The following is a 24897-nucleotide window of genomic DNA, read 5'->3' as shown; positions in this document are numbered from 1 at the left end:
TTTCTGTAAGACCGTGATGTCACTTCGGTCGAGTCGGCACATTCGTGCCGACGCATGGCTCTCCCACTCTTAAAATTGTTTATTTAAATAAAACGTTTTGTTTTTCAATATTTTTATGATTCGAAGATAGTGCTGGAGTAGTTTTATCTTTACATAATCATGTGCTATTGATAACTTTGGCGATTATTTCTTTACAAAGGCCGATGTGCAATATTTATCGTCGGGTACTGCAATCGCTTGCATCGTCTTGCAAATTTAGCCTCAGTGTGGCTCAGTGTTAAAAACTTTGTTTTGATATAAATAATACTGATCTTCACAAAAAAAGCAATGAGAGTTTTAAGTTTACTCTCAACAGATGGCGTTAGTACCAGTTTCCACCAACCTGTCCTAATTTTTAAGGAACCCTTAAACTAAGATAGGTGACATTTAACGACATCTTTAGTCCCCAGCCTCGTCATAGTTTGCCTGACCCGGGAATCGAACCCGAGATTCCTTTTTTCTGTCAAAAATCATTAAACAATTTATATCAAAACAAAGTTTTAGTACAATATACATAATTATATTACACTAAAACTACCTTAAATGACAAATTTTAACTAAATATTGCGTGTTTTCAATTACAAATAATTATAGATACACGGCGTCACAACAAGCTATACAAAACCAGTATAAACTGACCGTCGAATGTGGGGAAATATTGTACAAAGAGATACATACATACATACATATCGTCACGCCTTTAATCCCCGAAGGGGTAGGCAGAGGTGCACATTATGACACGTAATGCCACTGTGTACACCCACTTTTCACAATTTATGTTGTAAGTCCCATGTAATAGGTGGTGAGCCTATTGCCATATCCTCGACACAATTCCAGACTCCGTGCTACTACTGAGAAATTTTCGAAAGTTGTACAAAGAGAGACCATGATAAACTGTTTTTTTACAACAACGTCACGCCTTTTTATCCCCGAAGGGGTAGGCAGAGGTGCACATTACGGCACGTACTACCGCTATACAATGTACACCCATTTTTCACAATTCGTGTTGTAAGTCATATACATATATGGCAATAGGATCACCCCCAGAGCTGGTGCTAATACTGAGAAATTTTCGAAAAACCGAAAAACCCCAGCAATAGCCAGCCAGCGGAAATGGAACCCGAGTCCCCTTGTCCTGCAGTCGCGCGACCGCTCTACGAAAGCGAGGCAATATGAAACTGGTAACTTATTTCTAGTATAAACTGACTGCTCAATGTGGGGAAAGATCATACAAAGCGAGATCAAGATAAACTGGTTTTGTATAGTTCGCTGTGCAACCGTGTATTCGTATTAAAATTATAATAATATAATTCATTCGAGACATTGTGTGTATATAAAAATATACATATATAATGTATTTGAGAGCCTTAGCGTGATAGAAAAACAAATATCACTGTTTCTATCTCACTCACACTTAGTACGTGTGAGCGAGAGGAAACATTTAGTTTTTATTTAACAAAATGCATTAAAATAACTTCATTCCTTGAAAGCAAATATTACATAACACTCACTTTTCACTATTTATGTTATGAGTCCTATGTAATCCCATCAGATTTCAGATTAAAATAATTATATATGTAAAAATACATAATAATTAATAAAGAAAAAAATAATATTTAAAAAATGATTTTATATTCCGTTCCAACTATACAAAGGATAATATCATAACATTTAACTCTAAAGGGGTAGACAGAGGTGCACATATAGGGTGACTGGTAATTAGTGAACGATATTTAAACACGTTATAAAAATAAAACTAATGAGTATACAACAAAAGTTTCTATGAAAGTTGTTTGTAATCACGAGTACAATCACGTGTTTAAATATCGTTCACTAATTACCAGTCACCCTATATACAATGTAACACCCATTTTTCACCAATTATGTTATGATATTAAACCAACACACTTATTTTATTACAAACGCCACATCCTTAATTACACTTCAAATACATACAAATACAAAAAAAAACTCCCAATAAACTAACCACTGGCAACACACAACTGTATTGCCAGTACAAAAAATAAAAATTCTACCAAAGCAGAAAAAACTACCAATTTTGGTAGTTTCTTCAGTCACTCAATAAAAGCAAATATATGATTGTTTATTTAATAATTAAATTAATTATATTGACTAAATAATGTGGGTATATGAAAAAAATGTCTTTTTTATTTAATCTAAGGTATAAGCAGTCTATGATAATATCACTTAAATCAAAGATATGGCAACACTAAATGTAATGGCAAGGTGATAGATATAGTCGTGGTAAACCCGATTATTTTGAAAAGTAGGTAGGATAGGTATAGTGGATAAATGATATAACTTTATGAAAACTTTCGTGAGATATACTAAATTAAGTATTATATTATCGGCCTACTCTTGTAACTGTTTGATGAGGAACTCGACTAGTTTCAAGACCCGTCGTGTGTCGCGGAATGCTGCTCATGAATATGAGCCTCTAGCATGACTAGAAACTAGTCGAGTTCCTCGTCAAACAGTTACGTGAGTAAGCCGATAACATAATAATTAATTTGGAAAAATTATATAAATGTTGTATGAATTTTTTTATGAAATAAGTAGCAAACGAGCAGACGAGTCACCTGATGGTAAGCGATCAGCGCCGCCCATGAACACCCGCAACACCAGAGGAGCCACAGGTGCGTTGCCGGTGTTTCATAATTATTATTAATATTTATAATGCATAGTTCATTCACCAGTTTCTCTACTACCAAACACCAGTAGCTTGGTTAGAATAAAAACAATTCAAGAACTAAATCAAAATAATCGAGTTTTTATAATAACATAGTACAGTGCTCGTCAAAAACAAAATAAAGCAAGTTTATACAAAAAGAAAATCCATTTAAAATCATTTGTCAAACGATTCTGAACCTTATTTCCATGGACATAGAGACGAAACACTAGCAAAAATGAAGTATAGCTTCAATACTACACTTAAATCTTATTATAAAAGAAATAGAAATCAAAATCAGTTGACTAAAATAGAAAAATACAACGTACAACGAATAATAGACCTTTATGTCGCAGAAATAAGACTCAAAATCCTTTGAATGGCATAAAATGAGACATTTCAATAAAAAAAAAAAATTATACAATACTCGTCTATACGTGAAAGGTATATTATACTCCATACAAATAGTAGGACTATTCAGCCACCTCGAAGACAGAAAATAGAAAAATCAACTTTAATTGTATGAGTTTAAAGTTTAAATTCCTCCATCCTTTATTTCAAAGCCAAATCTATTTATCGTGGAACATAATTGTCATAAAATTAAAAAAAAAATGGGTTTAAAAAATTAAAGATTACAACCTCTTTCCTCCATTCTCGTCGATATGTTCAGCCTTATGTACAACTACATACTTCATATTTTAATATTTACCATAACGATAATAATTGAAAAATACTAAATTTAAAGCTAACCATAATTTTACCATTAAAGGGGGAAATTTCTACCATTTTTCTTGTATTTATTTCATATGGCAACACTTTGTAGTATAGTCATTCGATTTTTAAAATATAAAAAAAAACGAGATTCTTTGTTCGACTATTAGATTTGGACGAAATTAAAAATAAATTTAATATTGACTATACAACATAAGTGGACTACACATGTGACGATTTCTGAGTTTTAAAAAACGACTTTTACTATAAAAATAATAAAGAAATAACCTTGTTGACTGGACATCTACACTACATGAGCTGCTGTTTACATGTGAACATTAGCTCATGACGATACCTAAGTACGTATGTCGCCTGGACAGTCACCGCTACCATCAGTTGACTGGACATCTACACTACATGAGCTGCTGTTTACATGTGAACATTAGCTCATGACGATACCTAAGTACGTGTGTCGCCTGGACAGTCACCGCTACCATCAGTTGACTGGGACAATCTCTACAAAAATTAAGATTTTTAGCTTCAAAATTAGCAAAAGTCGTTTTTAAAAACTAATTTCTCTAGAAGCTGTAATTAAATTATTGTAGTTAAGTATAAAAATCTATTGTTTATAAAGAGTATATTTATTTATGCATACGAAACTTTATATATTTATTTGCATTGAAAATATAACTGTTAAAATGTTTTGATAAATATTCGGGCGCAATTATAAGTAGAATCCTGAGGATATTATTCGACTCGGGAGTAATTCCTGAGTCCATTCGTTTTAGAATACCCTTCCGTGGCAAACCGTAACACTCTGATTGGTTGGGTCATTCATACAGCCAATTTGTTCGCCAATCAGACCGCTGAACGCGCTCTCGTATCGTTTAACGTAAAGCAAATTCGTACTAAGGGTACCGATTAGCTGGCGCGAATGAACCAACCAACCAGACGCGCTCGTTTCGACCTTGTTAACCGTAAAACAAACTCGTACTAAGGCTACCTAAAGTTCCCCTTTTTTATGGAATAGGGGGCAAACGAGCAGACGTGTCATCTGATGGTAAGCGATCAGCGCCGCCCATGGACACCCGCAACACCAGAGGAGTCACAGGTGCGTTGCCGGTCTTTTTAAAAAAGTCAAAACCAATGAACCAAAACAGACCAATATTCACACACGCATTACCAATTATCAAAACATTTTGACAGTACAATTTTCTGACCAAACTAATCACCATCACATGTGTAGTTTAGCATTCAATAATATAATCTATGGCAACAAGTGACGTGGATGTCAAAATATGACACTTTTGTAAGAGAAGGACTTCTGAAATCGGTAGAGGTTGAAAATTTCGTACAAAATCCAAATCATTATTATTATTTTAATACCAATGTGATAATCAATAATCACTATCAACAGCCTATAAGTGGCCACTGCTGAGCAAAGGCCTCTTCTCACACAGAGAAGCAACGTCATGCCTTTTATCCCCGAAGGGGTAGGCAGAGGTGCACATTAAGGCACGTAAAGCCACTGTACAAAGTACGCCCAATTTTGTGGTGATTAATGCTTAAACCTTCTCCGTGCGAGAAGAGGCCTTTGGTCAGCAGTGGACACTTATAGGCTGAAATACGATATAATCAACCTCTACCAAATCCCAAGTCTCGATCAATTTATCGATTATGGCACATCACTAACAATCGATTATAAAATCGATTCCCATCCACGCACTAAGCTTATATACAATCTATACAGGAGTTACATCCAGACAAATGTTTATTTTTATATATTTATATAAATTCAATTGTGTCTTTCCATTGCTATTAGTTCGTTTTATTGCTGTTCTTTCATCGATATCGATGTTTTAACATATCGATATGTTTAGCTGCATCTCTAGTTAGACATTTTTTGACGTAAAAATGAAATGCAACTTTTTAATTAGAAATTTCTTGAATTTTTACTTGTTTTAATGTCAATATCTGCTCCCTACAGGGGCATTTTTGCAAATAACAAAAGTTGCATATCACTTTTCTATAAAGTCGGTTAATTAGTGACATAACATTTAAATCAGTCATGAGTACTTTGGTACGTCCATAATATGGCAAGTTCATTCCATATAAGTTGGGTTTTATATTAAAAACGTTTAATACTCTCTTTTTGTACAGTCGGTTAAGAGTTTCTTTTGTCAATTTGGACTCTTATAGGTGTGCCTAATGCCAATTATTGGATTTTTTCATATTAGGCAATTCCATAGATATAATCGTACTTAATAACAGTACTGAGTAATATTGTCGAACCTAAATCCAAATATCGGTTTTATAAAACTTTTTTAATATAAAACCCAACTCAATTCGTTTTTAATCGATATTTTGTCATGGCAACCCTAACGAATAGGTGTTGCCGTCGTTAATAATATTTGTAAAGACAACTTTACAATAATGCTGAAAATCCCTGAAATTAATCGAGTCCATGGGACTCAGTGTACCTGAAAATATGAAAAAAATATATTACAGAAGATTGTTATTATGAAATATTATAACGTCATCAAATTTTTGCACCAAACAGCACGTTTATTACTTAAGATTTAGTTGGAAAAATTCATAAAAAAATGATAACCCTCCTTCTGGTGCAGTCGGGTAATAAGTATATCGTCAGATGAATATGAAAGTATGATTTTTGAGGGATATTTGGTATTGAAAAGTCAAATGAATATATAGGGTAATCATGAGTATAAACACCTATTTAAATATCGTTCACTAATTACCAATCACAGTATATGTAACAAAGTATCGGGGGTCCATTGAATATAGTATATGGTAAAGTGTAAATAATGTATATTGGACTATGTCCCCCTACCTAGTGCCTGGCGGCGGCGGCGGCGGTGGCGGCGGCGGCGAGCGCGGCGGCGAGCAGCGCGGAGTGGGGGGGCCGGCCTCGCCCGCGCGTATATAGTATATGGTAAAGTGTAAATAATGTATATTGGACTATGTCCCCCCTACCTAGTGCCTGGCGGCGGCGGCGGCGGTGGCGGCGGCGGCGAGCGCGGCGGCGAGCAGCGCGGAGTGGGGGGGCCGGCCTCGCCCGCGCGTATATAGTATATGGTAAAGTGTAAATAATGTATATTGGACTATGTCCCCCCTACCTAGTGCCTGGCGGCGGCGGCGGCGGTGGCGGCGGCGGCGAGCGCGGCGGCGAGCAGCGCGGAGTGGGGGGGCCGGCCTCGCCCGCGCGTATATAGTATATGGTAAAGTGTAAATAATGTATATTGGACTATGTCCCCCCTACCTAGTGCCTGGCGGCGGCGGCGGCGGTGGCGGCGGCGGCGAGCGCGGCGGCGAGCAGCGCGGAGTGGGGGGGGCCGGCCTCGCCCGCGCGTATATAGTATATGGTAAAGTGTAAATAATGTATATTGGACTATGTCCCCCTACCTAGTGCCTGGCGGCGGCGGCGGCGGTGGCGGCGGCGGCGAGCGCGGCGGCGAGCAGCGCGGAGTGGGGGGGGCCGGCCTCGCCCGCGCCGCGCACCACCGCGCCCCCCACGTACGTCGCCGACAGCAGCACGCCGTGCGCCGTGCATCTGCACAACGGATTGCACTCACGTTACACTCTATTTCTTTTAAACATTGCCCTAGGATTTACTCCTGTAACGTGAGCGAATTTACAAACATATAAGTGTGGGAGAGCCATGCTTCGGCACGAATGGGCCGGTTCGTGCGGAGCGATCGTGACGACGTTGGCTCGACCGAAGTGATACCACTTCAGACTTTAAAAAATCCGACATGAAACAACGATTGTGTTGTGTTTCGCTGTGTGAGTGAGGTTACCGGAGGCCCTATTAGGGACCATCCATAAATTACGTCTAACAAATTTCATGATTTTTGACCCCCTCCCCCGTCCTTGTCACAATTGGTCACATTTGTGGGACCTCCCCCTCCCTACTATGACATCACATTTTATGATTTTACATCTAGATTTTTTGAGTTTTTCGATAATAGTTGCAAGTTCATGTTCTAACAGTTAGATTATAATAATTAAAATGTGGCTTATACCATAAAACAAAATAGTATAGATAGATAGATAGATCTATTTCCTTACTATGCCAGTCAACTCATATAATCAAAAATAAACTCTATGACTAAAACATAAAATCCCATTTTCCTTACCTCAAGTTATGCGGGTAAGAATCCACGACGCTAACCCCCACTGAGTAAAATATCAGCGTTATGAAGAACCGATACACCGCTTCTACGACGTATAGCGCCGTCTCGCTCTGCGCTATGTAGATTAAGGGAGACAGCAATATACACGCCCCACACATCGCCACTGGAAGGGAGATTTTAGTTTATTACTCTTTTTTTTTAAAGTTGGGAAATTGATTGGATCTGGGGAAAGTACATAGTATTGTAATGGTTGACAGATAGTAGAAAATGCTGTTATCACTTATTGTGAGTACACTGTTATATGTATTTATGTATGTACATAGAACAATTCCGGAGTCCGTTCTATTAATAAGACGTCCGTCCTTTTTGAAAAACTGATAATAACCCCAGCAAATGTTTAACTTGACCAAGAAATCGATCCGCTAAGAGAGACAGTATTTTTTTTAGTCACACTTCCGAAGTGATACTAAGGCTTTATAGAAAACCGACGTGAAACAACGCTTGCGTTGTGTTTCATTGTGTGAGTGAGGTTAACGGAGACCCTATTATCCCTACCCAATCTTCCCAATCCCCGATTCCCCAACAACCCTTAAATTCCTAACCTCCAAAAGGCCGTCAACGCAGCTACAACGCTGGTGTTTCAGGTGTCCATGGGCGACGGCTATATCTTACCATCAGGAGAACCGTCTGCTCGTTTACCGGCTAATACCATAAAAAATCACGGATCACGGATGAACAGGGGCCTTAGTCTGCTATTACAATTGTGTCAGAATGTTCGATCATTGAGCAGTGCAAGAGGGACGGAGCTATACAACCTATATAGATCCGTGGCGGTTGCAACAGTGCCGAAATATCGGACACTCGGCAAACAAATAAACATGGTAAATATCCCGTTTTAAGTTCTAATGATAGACTAGTACTAGTGACAATATCAGTTTAAAAACTAATAGGTACTTACCAACAGGCCGTAAACTTTGTGGCATAAAAGCGATGAAGGTGACGAGGAACATGGCGTGTGCCACGTAGCTCTGCTCAGTGGTCATCCCGCCCAGCTTGGACGTGAGGTCTGCGTGCCGCGCGCATCCCCCCTGCATCCCCCGCACTATCGTGTTGTTGAACACGCACCACTTGTCGAACTCGCGCTCCACTTCCATGTCCGTGTCTATTATTCTGTGAACAAGATATTTAAATTATCGTGAGACATAGTAAATTGACTAAAAATCTACCTCGCCGCATCTGCGCAAGGTGGTCATGATGAAGAGTCTCGCTGTGATTCGATACTAGTAGAGCTTTTCTCAATTCATTTACGTGAGTAAACCGTGTTTAGTTAAGATATTAAAACTAAAATCACGCTTTTAATTATACATCTTCGTCACCAGGAGAAATTGACATATCTAATGAGCCCAAAATCGATGTTTACTAGCAGAACATATCCATCATCATGACCGGTTGATGATACTATAATACAGCATGGTCATACAGAACCAACTACACGAGAATTTTTTCCTGTATCGTGGGTGCACAGTAACACGCGGCGCACACAGGAAGCGATTACTGGACCAAACGTATTTAAAATAAGTTTGTCGGATATTAAGTTACCCATAGTGGACTTTACGCTGTAACTACAGAACCAATAGTCGAAATTAGTTTGAACCGTTCACAGTACACGCGTGGCGCGGCGCGGGATGAAGCGCTTCGCAACAGATTTAGCTGCAGTTAGGCACAACGTTTGCTTGAGACCTGATGACCCGAAAAGGGACATAAAGGGGTAGGAGATTTTAATATTGGTTTTTTTAATAGCATTTTGGAATCTCCACTTTCACCTGAGGCTAGATTTCTGTTGCATTCAACCATTTGTTTTTTAAGGGCAAGCTAAACCTTGTTAAGCTGCTTTCTGTGTACCTATATCCTTAAATCATTTAATTTTGTATCATATAATGGGGCTGTCATGTTCTATTAGGAAAAAAGCCCTAATAAAAATTGAGATTAAAAAAAAGGGGTAGGAGTAGGGATAGGGGGATAGGGTACGGTGTGGGTGTGAGCGTGAGTATGGGTAAAGATTACGGGTACAGGTACGTGTATGTCTGTTTTGATCTCACGATACAGACAACCTGCCTACTTTATCAATTCCGATCTTAGAGAAGGCAATAAGTCAAAATCCCAAAAGGCAATATACCACGCAAAGGCTAGTATTGTATACGAAACTACGAAGCTAGTATCCCAAATGCTACCAGAAGACAATATACACACAAAAACTAGTATCGAATATGACAATATGAAGCATACTCACGTGCTATTAACAAACAAGCACCCCTCGAAGGTAGTGAACGACGTCTTCAGATTGGAGAAGGCGACGTTGTAGAAGGAACAGTTGCGGAAGGCGACATGCGACATCAACATGTCGCGCACGGTGCATTTGTTGAACGTCACGTTGTAGTACTCTATGTTTTCTAGCGTCGTGTTGTAGTGCACGTCTGTTAACGTGTCGTTGCCTACGATTTGTTTTGACGCCTCGTAGAGATCGCTTTCCATTTTTACTACGGTTGCCGGTATGTAGGAGGCTAGGTAGTACTGTGGACAAAGATTGGAATTAAATTGGTTAAGAATTGGGTAGTTTCCTAGGTCAAAAATAAATTATTTTGTCATTTCAATGTAATAAAATATCCCAAAATAATCGTAATTTCATTCATTATTTTTACGATATACTTATTTATAAAAATTTTCTAGCTAACTTTAGAGAAATAAGTATGCTATTTGATGCAAAAAAATTATGACGTCATAATTTGCAATAACAAACAAGCACCCCTCATACAAAATTCATAGAAAAGTAACGTTTTTGACATTTCGATAAAAGTTTTGAATTTGACTAGTAGGATAATACCCTATAGCCGCTAGAATGTTAAGGTTCTCTAAAGGTAAGCGTCCACAGGCCCGCATCGCAATCCGGAGTTGCGGACTATCGGGTTTACCGGGGCTCCGGCTCGACAGGCAGGAGTTGGAACGGGGTGGTTTTTAGTCAGTAAGAGTCTGACACTCCCTCTCGCCTCGCCCAAGGCGGGAGAAGTCATTGGATGATTTTTCCTCTCAAAAAAAATAGCCCGCATCGCACGCATTCCGTATGACGTCATCAGTACGCATCGCATGTAGGCATTGCCGATGATGCGGTCCGTACGATGCGGATCAGTGGACGCAGTTGTATCAGTTTCTATACAAGACTAACTAAAATCCGTTGCGTGCGATGCGGACCTATGGACGCTTACCATATATATTCTAATATCCGTCTTGTAGATTATTTTAAAACATTAGACAAGTATTTTAAATTGTTTCAGGTAAACATATAATTTCCAAATATATTGATATGAAATATTGTGTGACGTCACTTCTATACGCACGTTTATACGTAGAAATTACGTATTTGCTACAACTCCTAAACTTTGATTCGTTTTATCTAAGTATTGTTATCTTATACGACAAAATGAAAAAAATACGTGTCTAATATTTTTTCATTACCTAACTGACGGACTACATAGATTTTAATTTATCATCCCTATCGGGTTAACACATTAGACGCCATGTCGGACAATGTTGTCCGACACTAGTGGAGGAATAGCCTTTAACAGTTTTTTGTTGGCAGTGAAAGGCTTAGGTAGAGAAGTAGTATATAGATATAGAACGAACCTGTATCGCCATGGTGAAGAGCAAGGTCCCTCCGAGCGAGAGTGTGGTCCTCCGGTACGTACTCGAGAATAACTGGAAGAATGACTGCCAGAACTAGAGGGGGGAGGTAATAACATAATTATTATTATTTGGTTACATTTCACTAATATGTATTATAAATGCGAAACTCTGTGAGGATGTACAAGCCCAACAAAAAACGTAGTAACGTAATCGGTTTAGCTGTTTTCGAGATTTGCGCTTAGGAACATGCTCAGCGATTAATTTTTATATTATAGATTAATTTCTACCAATGATTTCGGTTGCGTTTCCGTGGGATAAAAAGTGCTGTATGTGTTATTCCAGGCTATAATCTATCTCTTTCTCAAATTTTATGCCGATCCTTTCAGCTGTTTTTATGCGATTAACAAACATTTCTATCCTTAAACTGTTGAACAAAAACGAAACGAGGTTGCGTTCGGTGCTCAGATTGGTCGGCGCGAATGAATAACCAAACGGATCGGAAGAAGGGATACTTTTTATCCCACGGGAACGCAGACAAAACCACTGACAGAAGTTAGCATAGTTATACAAGTCTTTGAAGCGGTCCATATATAAGTCATTGGAAGGAGTCTTATGTCTAACTAGCTACTTTCGCGCAGTTTCACCCGCTGTTCTCGGTTCCTATTGATCATAGCGTGATGGTTTATAGTATATAACCTTTCTCGATGAAGACACTATCCAACACAAAAATAATTATTCAAATTGGACCAGTTGTTCCTGAGATTAGCGCGTTCAAACAAACAAACAAACAATCAAACAAACTCTTCAGCTTTATAATATTAGTATAGAAAGTATAGATTGGAAGCCTTTGTTCAACTGTGGATGTCCTATGCCAGATATAATGATATACTACAGGCCTCACCATCTTGACGCTATGTCTGACGTGATGCAGCGCGGCGGGGCGTCGCTTGCCGGGCAGCGCGAGCTCCCCGAGGCGGTAGTATTATGTATTAGTAGTATATGTGTTATGGTCGCTCACCATCTTGACGCTATGTCTGACGTGATGCAGCGCGGCGGGGCGCCGCTTGCCGGGCAGCGCGAGCTCCCCGAGGCGGTAGTATTATGTATTAGTAGTATATGTGTTATGGTCGCTCACCATCTTGACGCTATGTCGGACGTGATGCAGCGCGGCGGGGCGCCGCTTGCCGGGCAGCGCGAGCTCCCCGAGGCGGTAGTATTATGTATTAGTAGTATATGTGTTATGGTCGCTCACCATCTTGACGCTATGTCGCACGTGATGCAGCGCGGCGGGGCGCCGCTTGCCGGGCAGCGCGAGGTCCCCGAGGCGGTAGTATTATGTATTAGTAGTATATGTGTTATGGTCGCTCACCATCTTGACGCTATGTCGGACGTGATGCAGCGCGGCGGGGCGCCGCTTGCCGGGCAGCGCGAGCTCCCCGAGGCGGTAGTATTATGTATTAGTAGTATATGTGTTATGGTCGCTCACCATCTTGACGCTATGTCGCACGTGATGCAGCGCGGCGGGGCGCCGCTTGCCGGGCAGCGCGAGCTCCCGAGGCGGTAGTATTATGTATTAGTAGTATATGTGTTATGGTCGCTCACCATCTTGACGCTATGTCGGACGTGATGCAGCGCGGCGGGGCGCCGCTTGCCGGGCAGCGCGAGCTCCCCGAGGCGGTAGTATTATGTATTAGTAGTATATGTGTTATGGTCGCTCACCATCTTGACGCTATGTCGCACGTGATGCAGCGCGGCGGGGCGCCGCTTGCCGGGCAGCGCGAGGTCCCCGAGGCGGTAGTATTATGTATTAGTAGTATATGTGTTATGGTCGCTCACCATCTTGACGCTATGTCGGACGTGATGCAGCGCGGCGGGGCGCCGCTTGCCGGGCAGCGCGAGCTCCCCGAGGCGGTAGTATTATGTATTAGTAGTATATGTGTTATGGTCGCTCACCATCTTGACGCTATGTCGGACGTGATGCAGCGCGGCGGGGCGCCGCTTGCCGGGCAGCGCGAGCTCCCCGAGGCGGTAGTATTATGTATTAGTAGTATATGTGTTATGGTCGCTCACCATCTTGACGCTATGTCGGACGTGATGCAGCGCGGCGGGGCGCCGCTTGCCGGGCAGCGCGAGCTCCCCGAGGCGGTAGTATTATGTATTAGTAGTATATGTGTTATGGTCGCTCACCATCTTGACGCTATGTCGGACGTGATGCAGCGCGGCGGGGCGCCGCTTGCCGGGCAGCGCGAGCTCCCCGAGGCGGTAGTATTATGTATTAGTAGTATATGTGTTATGGTCGCTCACCATCTTGACGCTATGCCGGACGTGATGCAGCGCGGCGGGGCGCCGCTTGCCGGGCAGCGCGAGCTCCCCGAGGCGGTAGTCGGGCCCCGCCGCCGACACCGCCGACCCGCCGCACGCGCGGAACTTGTTGCTGCTGTGGATGCTCTAAGGGGGGAGGGGGATATACAGCAGGTCAGTCAAGAAAACAATCGATATACTTAAGGTAATTCGAGAATAAAACAAATATATGTAAAGTAATTCATGAAAAGATTCAATATACGTCAGGTAATTCAAGAAAAAAATAAATATTACATAAGCCGCATAAAAATAATTATACAAATTGTCTATACTATAGGGTACTATTTTTTTTTTGTCTCGATTATTTTGTTTTTTTTTTAGTTGGGCAACATAATAACGTAAAGTAAACAACATTCTAATAGTTATAGTAAAATAAAAATAATGTACTGTAATTGCACTGAATTGTGAAATTGAATTTTATCAAGGAAATAACATACTTCTTTATTTATACACTAGTTACCTAGAAATAGAGAAAGAATGCACTGATAACATAAAATAAATTTTGTCATGTCCGAATAAAAAGGCTATTACATACATACATACATACATAACCTCAAGCCTGTCTCCCATGGGGGTAGGCAGAGACAATGGAACACCAATTGCTATGAATCTTATTTACTTCTTTCGCTTCATCAACAGTCATCAGTCTTATCATGCATGCTCATCGGTTAAGGGTATTTTTAATTTGGCCCTTTTTTGATATATCGCCAATCTGGTAAAAAGGCTATAAATAAATAAATAAATGAGGTGTGTAGGTGGTGAGGTTTAAGTGTGGGAGAGCCATGCTTTGGCACGAATGGGCTGGCTCGACCGGAGTGATACCACGGCCTCACAGAAAACCGACGTGAAACAACGCTTGCGTTGTGTTTCGTTATGTGAGTGAGGTTACCGGAGGCCCAATTCCCCCTTCCCAATCTTCCCCATCCCCATTCCCGAACAACAACCCTTAAATTCCTAACTCCCAAAAAACCGGTAACGCACTTGTAGAGCCTCTGGTGTTTCAAGTGTCCATGGGCGGCGGCGATTGCTTACCATCAGGTAATACGTCTGCTCGATTAAATAAACAAATGAGTTACCTGGTAGACCATCATGGCGTCGACCTCCCTGCCGACGTCGAGCAGGTACCGCGGCGACTCCTGCGTCCAGATCAGGCTCACCAGCGACGCCAGGATCGGGATCGTGCACAGGAGCAGGTATCTGCAATAGGGGGTGATGGTTAGGGGTTGAGAGGTCGAACCGATAGAGTCTTTAGTCACATCACAGATGGACGGCATTGTTTTTTGTTTTTGTCGATTGGTTGGTGTTTTTCGCTCCGGCCAATCAGAGCGACGAACACGCTTTCGTTCCGATTACTTCACTACATAGTATAAAACAAAGTCCCTTTCTCTGTCCCCGTGTCCCTTTGTATGCTTAAAACAATGACCCTAGTAAAAGTCTTTAAAGTTATGCAACGGATATTGATGCGGTACTTTTAAATAAATAAAGTGATTTAAGAGGAAGGTTATAATGTATAATATGTACATGCATAATGCAAATGCTTAAATGTAAAGCAAACTTATATACTAAGGGTACTGTTAGGCTTAACCTCGAATCTAATGCCGATCGATCGACATTGATATTGTAAAATTTCATACGTATTGCGTGAATATTGATTGAATGAACTAAAGCTGTATATTCCGTATTCTGAATGCTTTAACAGCTATGATTGGGGTTGTAGTTATATATAGTTATAGTTTTGACATGGAATAATTATTAAGATTTTATTGCCCATGTCATTTTGTATATGAAGAATCAGCTTATGTAAAAGTCTAGATTTATATACCGACCTATGCCAAGCACTAAAATGCTCCTTATTCTCAATGAGCGTGGAGGCGCCGGTCTGCGGCAGTACGGCGGCGGCCAGGGCTGCGGCGGCTGCGCCCCCCGCGCCCGCCGCCGCCGCCAGGGCGCCTAGCGCTGCGCCCCGCCGCGCCCGCCACCATATCTCGCCGCAGTACGTGTACGAGGTAGGGACTATGCCACCAGACCCCAGGGATGAACAGAATCTGTAACATATTTTTTCGCGGTTAGCAGATAGCGTTAGTGTAGTTTAATTCCATAAGGTATTCTAAAATTATCTGCCAAGGCTTTAACGGAAAGTTCAAAATTGTTAAAAAAATTGTACCTAAACATAAACTAAACAATAAGAGTGCTTTTCCACCAGAGATGCGCTATGCTACGTTGCTGTGGATGCGTTTGGCTTCCACCAATCATATTCATTGGTACACATAGCTTGGTACTGGTGGAAACGGACTAAGCTAAGCTATGTTTTTTATATGGAGAGATCGCATACTCGAGCTGTGCATTTTCCTCGCACAGCTACATAGCTTAGTATCAGTAGAAATGGTCACATACTTTCACAGCTTAGCTATTACATCTTCGTAGCATAGTTACATAGCACATCTCTGGCGGAAAAGCACTCCAAAACACTTATTATTCTCAAAGAAAAATCTAAACAACATTGTTATATCTATATTGTTAATTGTACATGTGTTTGTGAAGCGCGTCGCGTGCCCCCATCCCCGTTAGTCGTAAATAAACAGTCCTCAAGCAAACACGCATTTTAACTTACTCAATTCCTGCTAAGCAACCATCAACCTTAATCTCATTAACATACATATTAAACTAGCAAACTCGGCGAACTCCGTTTCGCCACCAATGATTTTCCCTGTTTTCCTGCTTTTCCCTTAATTTTTTCCTGAATTTGCTTTAAACGTCACGGAGCCCGAGAACTTTCCAACGAATGCAAAACCGTGGAAATCGGTTCGTGCGTTCTGGAGTTATAGCGTCAGGAAGGAAAACCCGACTTATTTTTATATTGTAGATTAGACGCTTACCTAGCCATCATGAAAGTCCCATAAGTGGGCATGAAGGCGGCTATGGCGGCGAAGACTGCGTTAACAGCGAGGCATGACACGAGACACCGTCGCCGACCGAGTCGCTCGGACAGCGCGCCCCATCCCACCGCGCCTAGCGACCCGCCTACCAGGCTTATCATTACTGGAATACAAATTATACAATAAAAATTATGATATCATGTTAAACACTTCGATAGTAAAACTGATCAGAGCCCTAGAGGCTCTGATCAGATGATCTATGAGTTTGAAGCAATAGTATTTGTCGATAGTCGCTAGCGACGGCGTAAATTTTTTGTACGGCAAATTTGACAACGCCTCTACCACATGTGGAACTAAAATGTATACTTTAATTTAAACAATTGCTTCAAACTCGTGGTAAAGGATCAGGAAATGTGTCTATAACTGATTTTACAAACTTACAACTACTTAAACCTTAAAAGATATAAACAAACACAAAATTAAATATCAAGCCACGAAATCTTGGAACCATTTCTTTCGACGGCATTTATTTTGAAACGTTTTGATTTTTTTATATTATTGTTTCAAACTCATAGTAGAGGTACAGTTCTATGAAAGTTGTCAAACGATTAATTACATTAATAGCAGGTTATCTACTATCTACGGGTAGTCGGGTATTATCTACTAGTGTAAATCGTACGAAAACTTATTCAGCAGTTTTTAAGTTTTTCACACACAAAAAGATTACAGTACAGACTTCATACTTTTTTAAATCTTATATACAAAAATTAATTGCTGTTCGTTAGTCTCGCTAAAACTCGAAAACGGTTGGACCGATTTGGCTAATTTTGGTCTTGAATTATTTGTGGAAGTCCAGGGAAGGTTTAAAAGGTGAAAACAAAATTATTGAGGCGGTACGAAGTTTGCCGGATCAGCTAGTTATGAAAAAAAAAGAAAACTATATACATAGTACTTACTAAGCCAGTTCTTCTCGTGCGGTAGTATACAGAGTTCGATCTCGGCGGAGGGCAGTATGAAGGGGATGGCGGACAGTTCGAGCGAGGCGCCCGCTATCGCCAGGAACACTGCGAGCGTCACCCGCGCCTGCGCTAGCCCGGAGCCCGCCTGCAACATTATATATAATATTCTATCATTAATTGTTATTATATTTTTTTTATACTTAATAGGATGGCGTCCTTGTATATGGCAATAGGTTCACCCCCTATTACATGAAACTTATAACACATATCGAAAAGTGTGTGTACATTGTATAGCGGCATTACGTGCCGTAATGTGCACCTCTGCCTACCCCTTCGGGGATAAACAGACCTTACGTTTAGGATGGCGTTTGGCCACCATTTCGCCAGCAAAGATGTGACCGACGATGGATTACGTGCACCTATGAGCAACCTGTTCACTCGGGACTTGAAGACACCCAAGTTATATTTTATAGGAAACACAGACTCCGGCAAGGAATTCCATTCCTTAGCGGTTCGCACAAGGAAACTCGAAGCAAAACGCTTCGTGCGAATTGACATGTGGGAAACCCACGCTTCGGCACGAATAGGACAGAGTGACCGAGGTTATACCATGGTTTTTTACGGAATGGTAGATCGTTTGATCAGCAACGCCCATGAACACCCGCAAAACCAGAGGAGTTACAGGTACTTTACCAACTTGTTAAAGGAGTTACAGGTGCTTTGCCAGCCTTTTAAAAAGGAATATGATCTTTACTTGAAGGATACGCTCTTTACTTAAAGGTTTGAAGGTCGCATCGGTTCAGAAATATCGCGAGGTGGTCCTTGTGCTAGTTTGCCGTCCTATACTAAAGATCTGGTACACATGAGAAAGTAAGCAAATAGTCCAAGAGCCGACCTGCCGCAGCGCGTCCTCGTGGAACTGCTCGAGCACGCTGGAGTCGTTGTAGTCGAGCAGCTCGCCGCTCTCGTTGCCGTCGGCGGCGCCAATAATAATATAAAAACAGAAGTAAATAGTCCAGGAGCCGACCTGCCGCAGCGCGTCCTCGTGGAACTGCTCGAGCACGCTGGAGTCGTTGTAGTCGAGCAGCTCGCCGCTCTCGTTGCCGTCGGCGGCGCCAATAATAATATAAAAACAGAAGTAAATAGTCCAGGAGCCGACCTGCCGCAGCGCGTCCTCGTGGAACTGCTCGAGCACGCTGGAGTCGTTGTAGTCGAGCAGCTCGCCGCTCTCGTTGCCGTCGGCGGCGCCAATAATAATATAAAAACAGAAGTAAATAGTCCAGGAGCCGACCTGCCGCAGCGCGTCCTCGTGGAACTGCTCGAGCACGCTGGAGTCGTTGTAGTCGAGCAGCTCGCCGCTCTCGTTGCCGTCGGCGGCGCCAATAATAATATAAAAACAGAAGTAAATAGTCCAGGAGCCGACCTGCCGCAGCGCGTCCTCGTGGAACTGCTCGAGCACGCTGGAGTCGTTGTAGTCGAGCAGCTCGCCGCTCTCGTTGCCGTCGGCGGCGCCAATAATAATATAAAAACAGAAGTAAATAGTCCAGGAGCCGACCTGCCGCAGCGCGTCCTCGTGGAACTGCTCGAGCACGCTGGAGTCGTTGTAGTCGAGCAGCTCGCCGCTCTCGTTGCCGTCGGCGGCGCCAATAATAATATAAAAACAGAAGTAAATAGTCCAGGAGCCGACCTGCCGCAGCGCGTCCTCGTGGAACTGCTCGAGCACGCTGGAGTCGTTGTAGTCGAGCAGCTCGCCGCTCTCGTTGCCGTCGGCGGCGCCAATAATAATATAAAAACAGAAGTAAATAGTCCAGGAGCCGACCTGCCGCAGCGCGTCCTCGTGGAACTGCTCGAGCACGCTGGAGTCGTTGTAGTCGAGCAGCTCGCCGCTCTCGTTGCCGTCGGCGGCGCCAATAATAATATAAAAACAGAAGTAAATAGTCCAGGAGCCGACCTGCCGCAGCGCGTCCTCGTGGAACTGCTCGAGCACGCTGGAGTCGTTGTAGTCGAGCAGCTCGCCGCTCTCGTTGCCGTCGGCGGCGCCAATAATAATATAAAAACAGAAGTAAATAGTCCAGGAGCCGACCTGCCGCAGCGCGTCCTCGTGGAACTGCTCGAGCACGCTGGAGTCGTTGTAGTCGAGCAGCTCGCCGCTCTCGTTGTTGTCGGTGCCGTGGTCGGGCGGGCTGGCCGCCATGTGGCTCGTGTTGCCCGGCTCGCCGCCGCCGCTCTCCGTGCCTGGAATATACAGGCATACATACAGATATACTCATTATGTGATTTCAAGGGTTAAGTCGTTCTATCTCTTGTATTAAATTCATTGAGAAAGTGGACATTATTTTTAATAATATAATCTGGTTTATACGAGTATTATAACTTTCGTGGGATATATTAAATTACAGATTATGCTAAACCATTCATGAATATGAGCTTCTAGCATTGCTTGAAACTAGTCGAGTTCCTCGTCAAACAGTTACTTGAGGAAGCCAAAAATGTAATAATTAATCTTCTGATTTATTTCGTTGCGGGGTCTAAGACAGTTATGCAAATTCCTGAGACACACCGGACCTCATTGTTTTGATATTTGCATAGTGCATGCTGGCTTACAGGGGTTGCAGCGGTTTTGTAAGATTGTGGTGGGCTGTCCCATTAAATTGCTTGCGTTGTGTGAGTGAGATTACCGGAGGCCTAATTATCCCCCTTCTCAATCCTACAAATCCCATGATTCCTTTAAATTCCTCACCCCTGAAAGGCCGTCAACGCACTTGTAAAGCCTCTGGTGTTGCGTGTATCCATGGGCGGCGGCGATGGCTTACCATCAGGTGATCCATCAGCTCATTTACCAGCTTATACCATAAAAAAGTAACATCCTTACGTAGTATTTATTCATATCAGGCATATAGAAACTCACCGCTAAGTCTATCCTCAGTATAAGTCATGGTTCCGAAGCTGTGCTTGGACGAGCCTTCAGAATCGGACCGCGCGCGCACGAGGCACGCCTGCTCTTCCGACATCCTGCGCCGCGCGCGACACCACCGCGCTACTCACAGCGAGAGGCATCTGCAAATATACGTGTGTTGGACAGGGTAACATTAAGAGAGAGAAGAGTTGGATAAGAGGAGAGTCATACAACGACTTCTCCTGCTTTGGGTGAGGCGAAAGGGAGTGTCAGACTCTTGACAAAGGGTCATCATATACGTAAACGGCACAGACAGCACGTTTTATTTTTTTGCTTTGGAACCAATAAGAAAATGCTGTAAGCGTGCCGTCAGCGCGTGGACCGCCTTTTTGTATTGACGTTATAAAATATATCATGGTCATTTGTAAAATGTGTGTGTGAATAAGTAATATTATTCAATGTCAAATAGTCTAGTTCATAGTGAAAACTGCATTTAAATCATTTCAGCCAAACGTGAGATAATCGCGTACAAACAAACATAGATACAAGGATACGTTTGGCTTCCACCAATCATATTTACTAGTACACATAACTTAGCATTGGTGAAAATGGACTCAGCTAAGTATGTTTTTTATATGGCAAGATGTATGCTATGGATGGCATCCCTATCGATAAGTATATTGCATACCCGACCTGCGCATCTTCCTCGCACAGTTTCGCGTCACATAGTTTCGCAGCTTATCTTTGTAGTAAAGCTACATAGCACATCTGTGGTAGGAAAATATCCTAAGGGGTAGGCAGAGGTTCACATCACTCAATCACTCACATCAATTTGCGTTAAAAGAATCCATAAAGCACATTGTTTTGTTAAACAGGTATTCATAAATAACACAAGAATCATATTTATAGTTTATCAGTTCATTGTGTAACTATTTGTAACGAACACTGGTTTGTAATACATAGGTATATGTACCTATTTATCTTTCCATTGATATTAGCTTTATATGTACCCTGGCTGATCCGGCAAACATTGTTTTGCCTTATACATTATTTCTAGTTGTATGTATTCTTTAATGCCACATTATCACTACATAGTATAAAACAAAGTCGCTTTCTTTTCCCCTGTTTCCCTTTGTATGCTTAAATCTTTAAAACCACAACGAATTTTGATGCGGTTTTATTAATAGATAGAGTGATAGAGTGATTCAAGAAGAAGGTTTATATGCATAATATATGACCATTGCACCTATGCGAAGCTGGGGCGTGTCGCTAGTAAAAAAAATAACAAAAAAATTCGTCAAAACATCAAGTTTTGGTGTGAACAACTTTTATCACTTACGGGAATAGAAAATAGATAGTAGCCTATTCTTAGATTCTCAGACCTACTGACTACGCATATAAAATTTGGTACAAATTGGAAAAGCTGTTTCGTAGGAGTATGGTTTGAGTTTGAGTATGGTAACTAAAATTGTGACATGGAAATTTTATATACTAGATATAAAATTATTTCTAAATACTTTATTTATATGTAATTACTTTCCTGTTACCATTCTGTACCTGTAGCGTTATAAATAGTTCATTATTGTAGTAGTACTAGATATTGTTTATACATTTCCTTGTGGCAATATATTATGTCTTTTTCTATTAATTCTATTTACAACTACGTAGCCGATGTCCACGGATTCGGCCGCGTGTAAAAGTAGTTAAGTTACTTCCTAGTACATTAGCTACCTGCTAATAAAAGTCCCGTCAAAATTGGTCCAGACGTTTCAAAGATAAAAATTGAAAAAATATTATTTTGGCATTGGATATTGTATGTATATTTATTTTAGCATGTAGTAAAAAGCAGTCATTTCAATATTACAAACAGACACTGTAATTTTATTTATTATTTTAGATTAGTCTGGATTTAATACTCAAGAATGGTACAGCATAATAATTTGTATTCAAGTAAATTCATTAGAGTTGTTATACTGTCTCTATGTACATACAGCTGTACAAATAGTATTAGATATAATTGTTCCAACATACTGTTCTATTCTTAGCAGTAATCTCTCTCTCTCTAACACAGAATACTCTCAAACGAGTACACTTGAAAGCAGAGTAACAGAGCCATTAGCAAGGTTTTTTTATTTTAAATAATCCTCTATAATGTTACAAAAATATATTGCTGAGTGCAAGTTGCTTTCAAACACCCTAACTGGAAATCATTAGGGGAGGCCTATGTTCAGCAGAGGATGTCTTGTGACCGATATGATGATGCTGATAGCAATATAACTACCTATTTCATGTCAATAGTGCATGGTTAATTGTTTAGATGAGTAAATGTTTAAATCCAACGATTTTATGATTTTTTTTTTGTGTAGCTATGCTTTGTAATTGCAAGTTACATATTATGTAAAAACAATAAAAATATTTGTATGTTTCATACAATATTCAATTTAATTTTTACTTTCACTTATTTCGATTTAAAATTTGAATCCGCAAAACAAGATTTACAAAACAAAATCATAAAATAATCACTCATAACAGACATAGCTATAATAATTTGTGATTGTATTGAAAGTTGAAGTATTTAACGATAAAAGAGGTTTTATTGTCGTAGTTAAGTGAACAATATAGGTTTTAATATAGATAGTATTGTACACATCTGCCCTGAACAAAGGCATCGAGGTACGAACGTTATAGGTACATTATTTCCTCTATAACACAGGAAGGACAAATTAACACGAAATAACAACCACCAACGCTTAATTTACGGACAATAAACACACACGATAACTTTAGATAAACCCCACTTTAATTATAAACATGCTCTATTTACTAAAATGCCGATAAACTCGTAAATTTTAGTTACGAAATGCCGTTCATGATACATGGATATTTTGTCCTTTTTAAGTAAATTAAAAAGATAACTTACGTTTCAAGAGCTCGCAATAACAAATATAGAAATCAATCAATCGTTTCGAGATGAAAACATTTCAATTCGATAGTTTCTTTATATTTTAATACCAAAAATAAAAATATAAACACCCACGGCCACGGCTAGGAACAATACAATTATTTTTTTAATTGATACGATCAAATGAAATCGCCACAAGATTGACTCACAAGATTTTTCCGTCCTTGTCTTAATGTCGTAGTAGATCTTCAAGATAAATGAGATAGAGAATAGATCTCGCCTAGTATTTTTATGTCAATGTAATTTTGTAGGCTTATTTTGTGAATGAATGATACCTAATGCTTGAATGAATCAATGAACTGATTTGAATCCGTACTAGTGATGTCTGTTTGACTATTTAAAACTATGATACTTCCCTGAGATACTGAAAGATTTTTAAAATTAAACTTACAATTATATACAAATTAACAAATAGGCATTGAAAAGAAAAGCTTTAGGAACAGAAAGAAACACATTAAAATGCAATTTTACTGAAGCTGTTAATGTCACTTAAACATGCAAAGAACACTGCAAAACTTAATATTTAAACGCGGAGTAACCTTGACTTGGTAATTACTGTTCATGTGAAATACAGCAATCAAAGAAATATTCATGTCAAATAACTTTCAAGGTTTCAAAATTGCTAAGTCTGGCTAAAACATTTCAGTTATTAATGAATTCGTAAATTCTCCGCATCATTCAAATTAGGGTAAAAGGTTGATAAAAGTATGGGATAGTTTTATAGTGGAGACCTTGAATTAGAAAATGCGCGAACCCGTCATGTTATCGATTTGGCGCGTTGGTTAAATTGCTTTCGAGATTGACGATAAACACATAAAAACCGGAATATTGGTCATATTTACGTTTACATTTGTAAATGTAGAGTACGCGGTTACTGCGTCAGATGTTTTATGTTATTTAAAGTACATAAAATTATAAAATATCAAAGAATTTCTACAAAATTAAATGCAAACCAATCATAAAATGCGTTACCACTTACAATTTTGAAGCATTAAGCAATTTTGCGTCCTATTTTTCACTGTAAATGAACACTGAAAGCGGTGCCACACTGCTGTTTCTCTAATTGTATGAAATATATTATACAAATTACATTGTGTATATTTATGGCTGGTGTCGAGTGCAAAATTTGCAATAAATAATTGAACTATTTTAAAACCTGATGCACTGTTTAACACTCATTGTTTTTTTGTTAAATCACTTTTGTTACACTATAAAGATGAATTGGAACACATTGTCCAGTTGGTATTAGTATTTCCCTCAAATTCAGCGACACTGAATACTGTGACATGAGAACTGTGCCACACGTTATGAATAAGGGAACGATACTATTTTATATCGACACACAAATCCACTATACACGTATAATACTGTTAAATACTATTATCACATTAATAATGTAAAACAACGACTGAATTTATAACGTTTTAATATATTCAGATCGACTTATAAAATGTGTCTCATGTGGGACACAATGAAATCTGCAGGGTTTAAGGTCAGGAAAAGGATGGGAAGCCTATTTTAGGAAATGATAGAAAGAGAGGTATAATGAAGATCAAGGTAATATAAACGTAA

At 40.4% G+C, this 24897-nt stretch overlaps 1 protein-coding gene and 1 long non-coding RNA gene across 6 annotated transcripts; one reads left to right on the top strand and one right to left on the bottom strand.

Moving 5' to 3' along the window:
* Window positions 1–5731: 5731 nt before the first annotated feature.
* On the bottom strand, window positions 5732–24856 carry LOC118279936 (synaptic vesicle glycoprotein 2A). Of its 5 annotated transcripts, none has more exons than XM_050702360.1 (14): window positions 24416–24856; window positions 20376–20524; window positions 19551–19702; window positions 17465–17612; window positions 16509–16671; window positions 15459–15677; window positions 14709–14829; window positions 13576–13719; window positions 11272–11364; window positions 9884–10164; window positions 8552–8763; window positions 7597–7756; window positions 6863–7010; window positions 5732–5919 (listed from the first exon to the last, which is right to left on the bottom strand). In XM_050702360.1, the coding sequence occupies exons 2-13, from the start codon at window positions 20476–20478 to the stop codon at window positions 6863–6865; spliced, it is 1944 nt and encodes a 647-aa protein (XP_050558317.1). In that variant the 5' UTR covers window positions 20479–20524; window positions 24416–24856; the 3' UTR covers window positions 5732–5919. The 5 variants fall into 5 exon arrangements, with proteins under 5 accessions (XP_050558317.1, XP_050558318.1, XP_050558316.1 ...); XM_050702361.1 differs by having other exon boundaries at window positions 24482–24856; XM_050702359.1 differs by having other exon boundaries at window positions 24305–24449.
* On the top strand, window positions 12409–13721 carry LOC126912083 (uncharacterized). The gene is made up of 3 exons (XR_007706722.1): window positions 12409–12586; window positions 12937–13053; window positions 13639–13721. It is a non-coding gene; the product is annotated as an uncharacterized LOC126912083 (long non-coding RNA).
* Window positions 24857–24897: the final 41 nt, after the last annotated feature.

The sequence above is a fragment of the Spodoptera frugiperda genome, chromosome 22 (genome assembly GCF_023101765.2).
Source record: "Spodoptera frugiperda isolate SF20-4 chromosome 22, AGI-APGP_CSIRO_Sfru_2.0, whole genome shotgun sequence".
Lineage (NCBI taxonomy): Eukaryota > Metazoa > Arthropoda > Insecta > Lepidoptera > Noctuidae > Spodoptera > Spodoptera frugiperda.
This window is presented reverse-complemented; position numbering and strand designations above follow the sequence as displayed.

Bases quoted from the DNA above. Each gene is read 5' to 3' on its own strand.
- LOC118279936 (XM_050702360.1), bottom strand. From the start codon at position 20,478: ATGTCGGAAGAGCAGGCGTGCCTCGTGCGCGCGCGGTCCGATTCTGAA. The intron at 19,703-20,375 runs GTGAGTTTCTAT...TGTATATTCCAG, and splicing joins TACTGAGGATAGACTTAGCG to GCACGGAGAGCGGCGGCGGC. The intron at 11,365-13,575 runs GTGAGCGACCAT...TCCCCCCTCTAG, and splicing joins TCCGGCATAGCGTCAAGATG to TTCTGGCAGTCATTCTTCCA.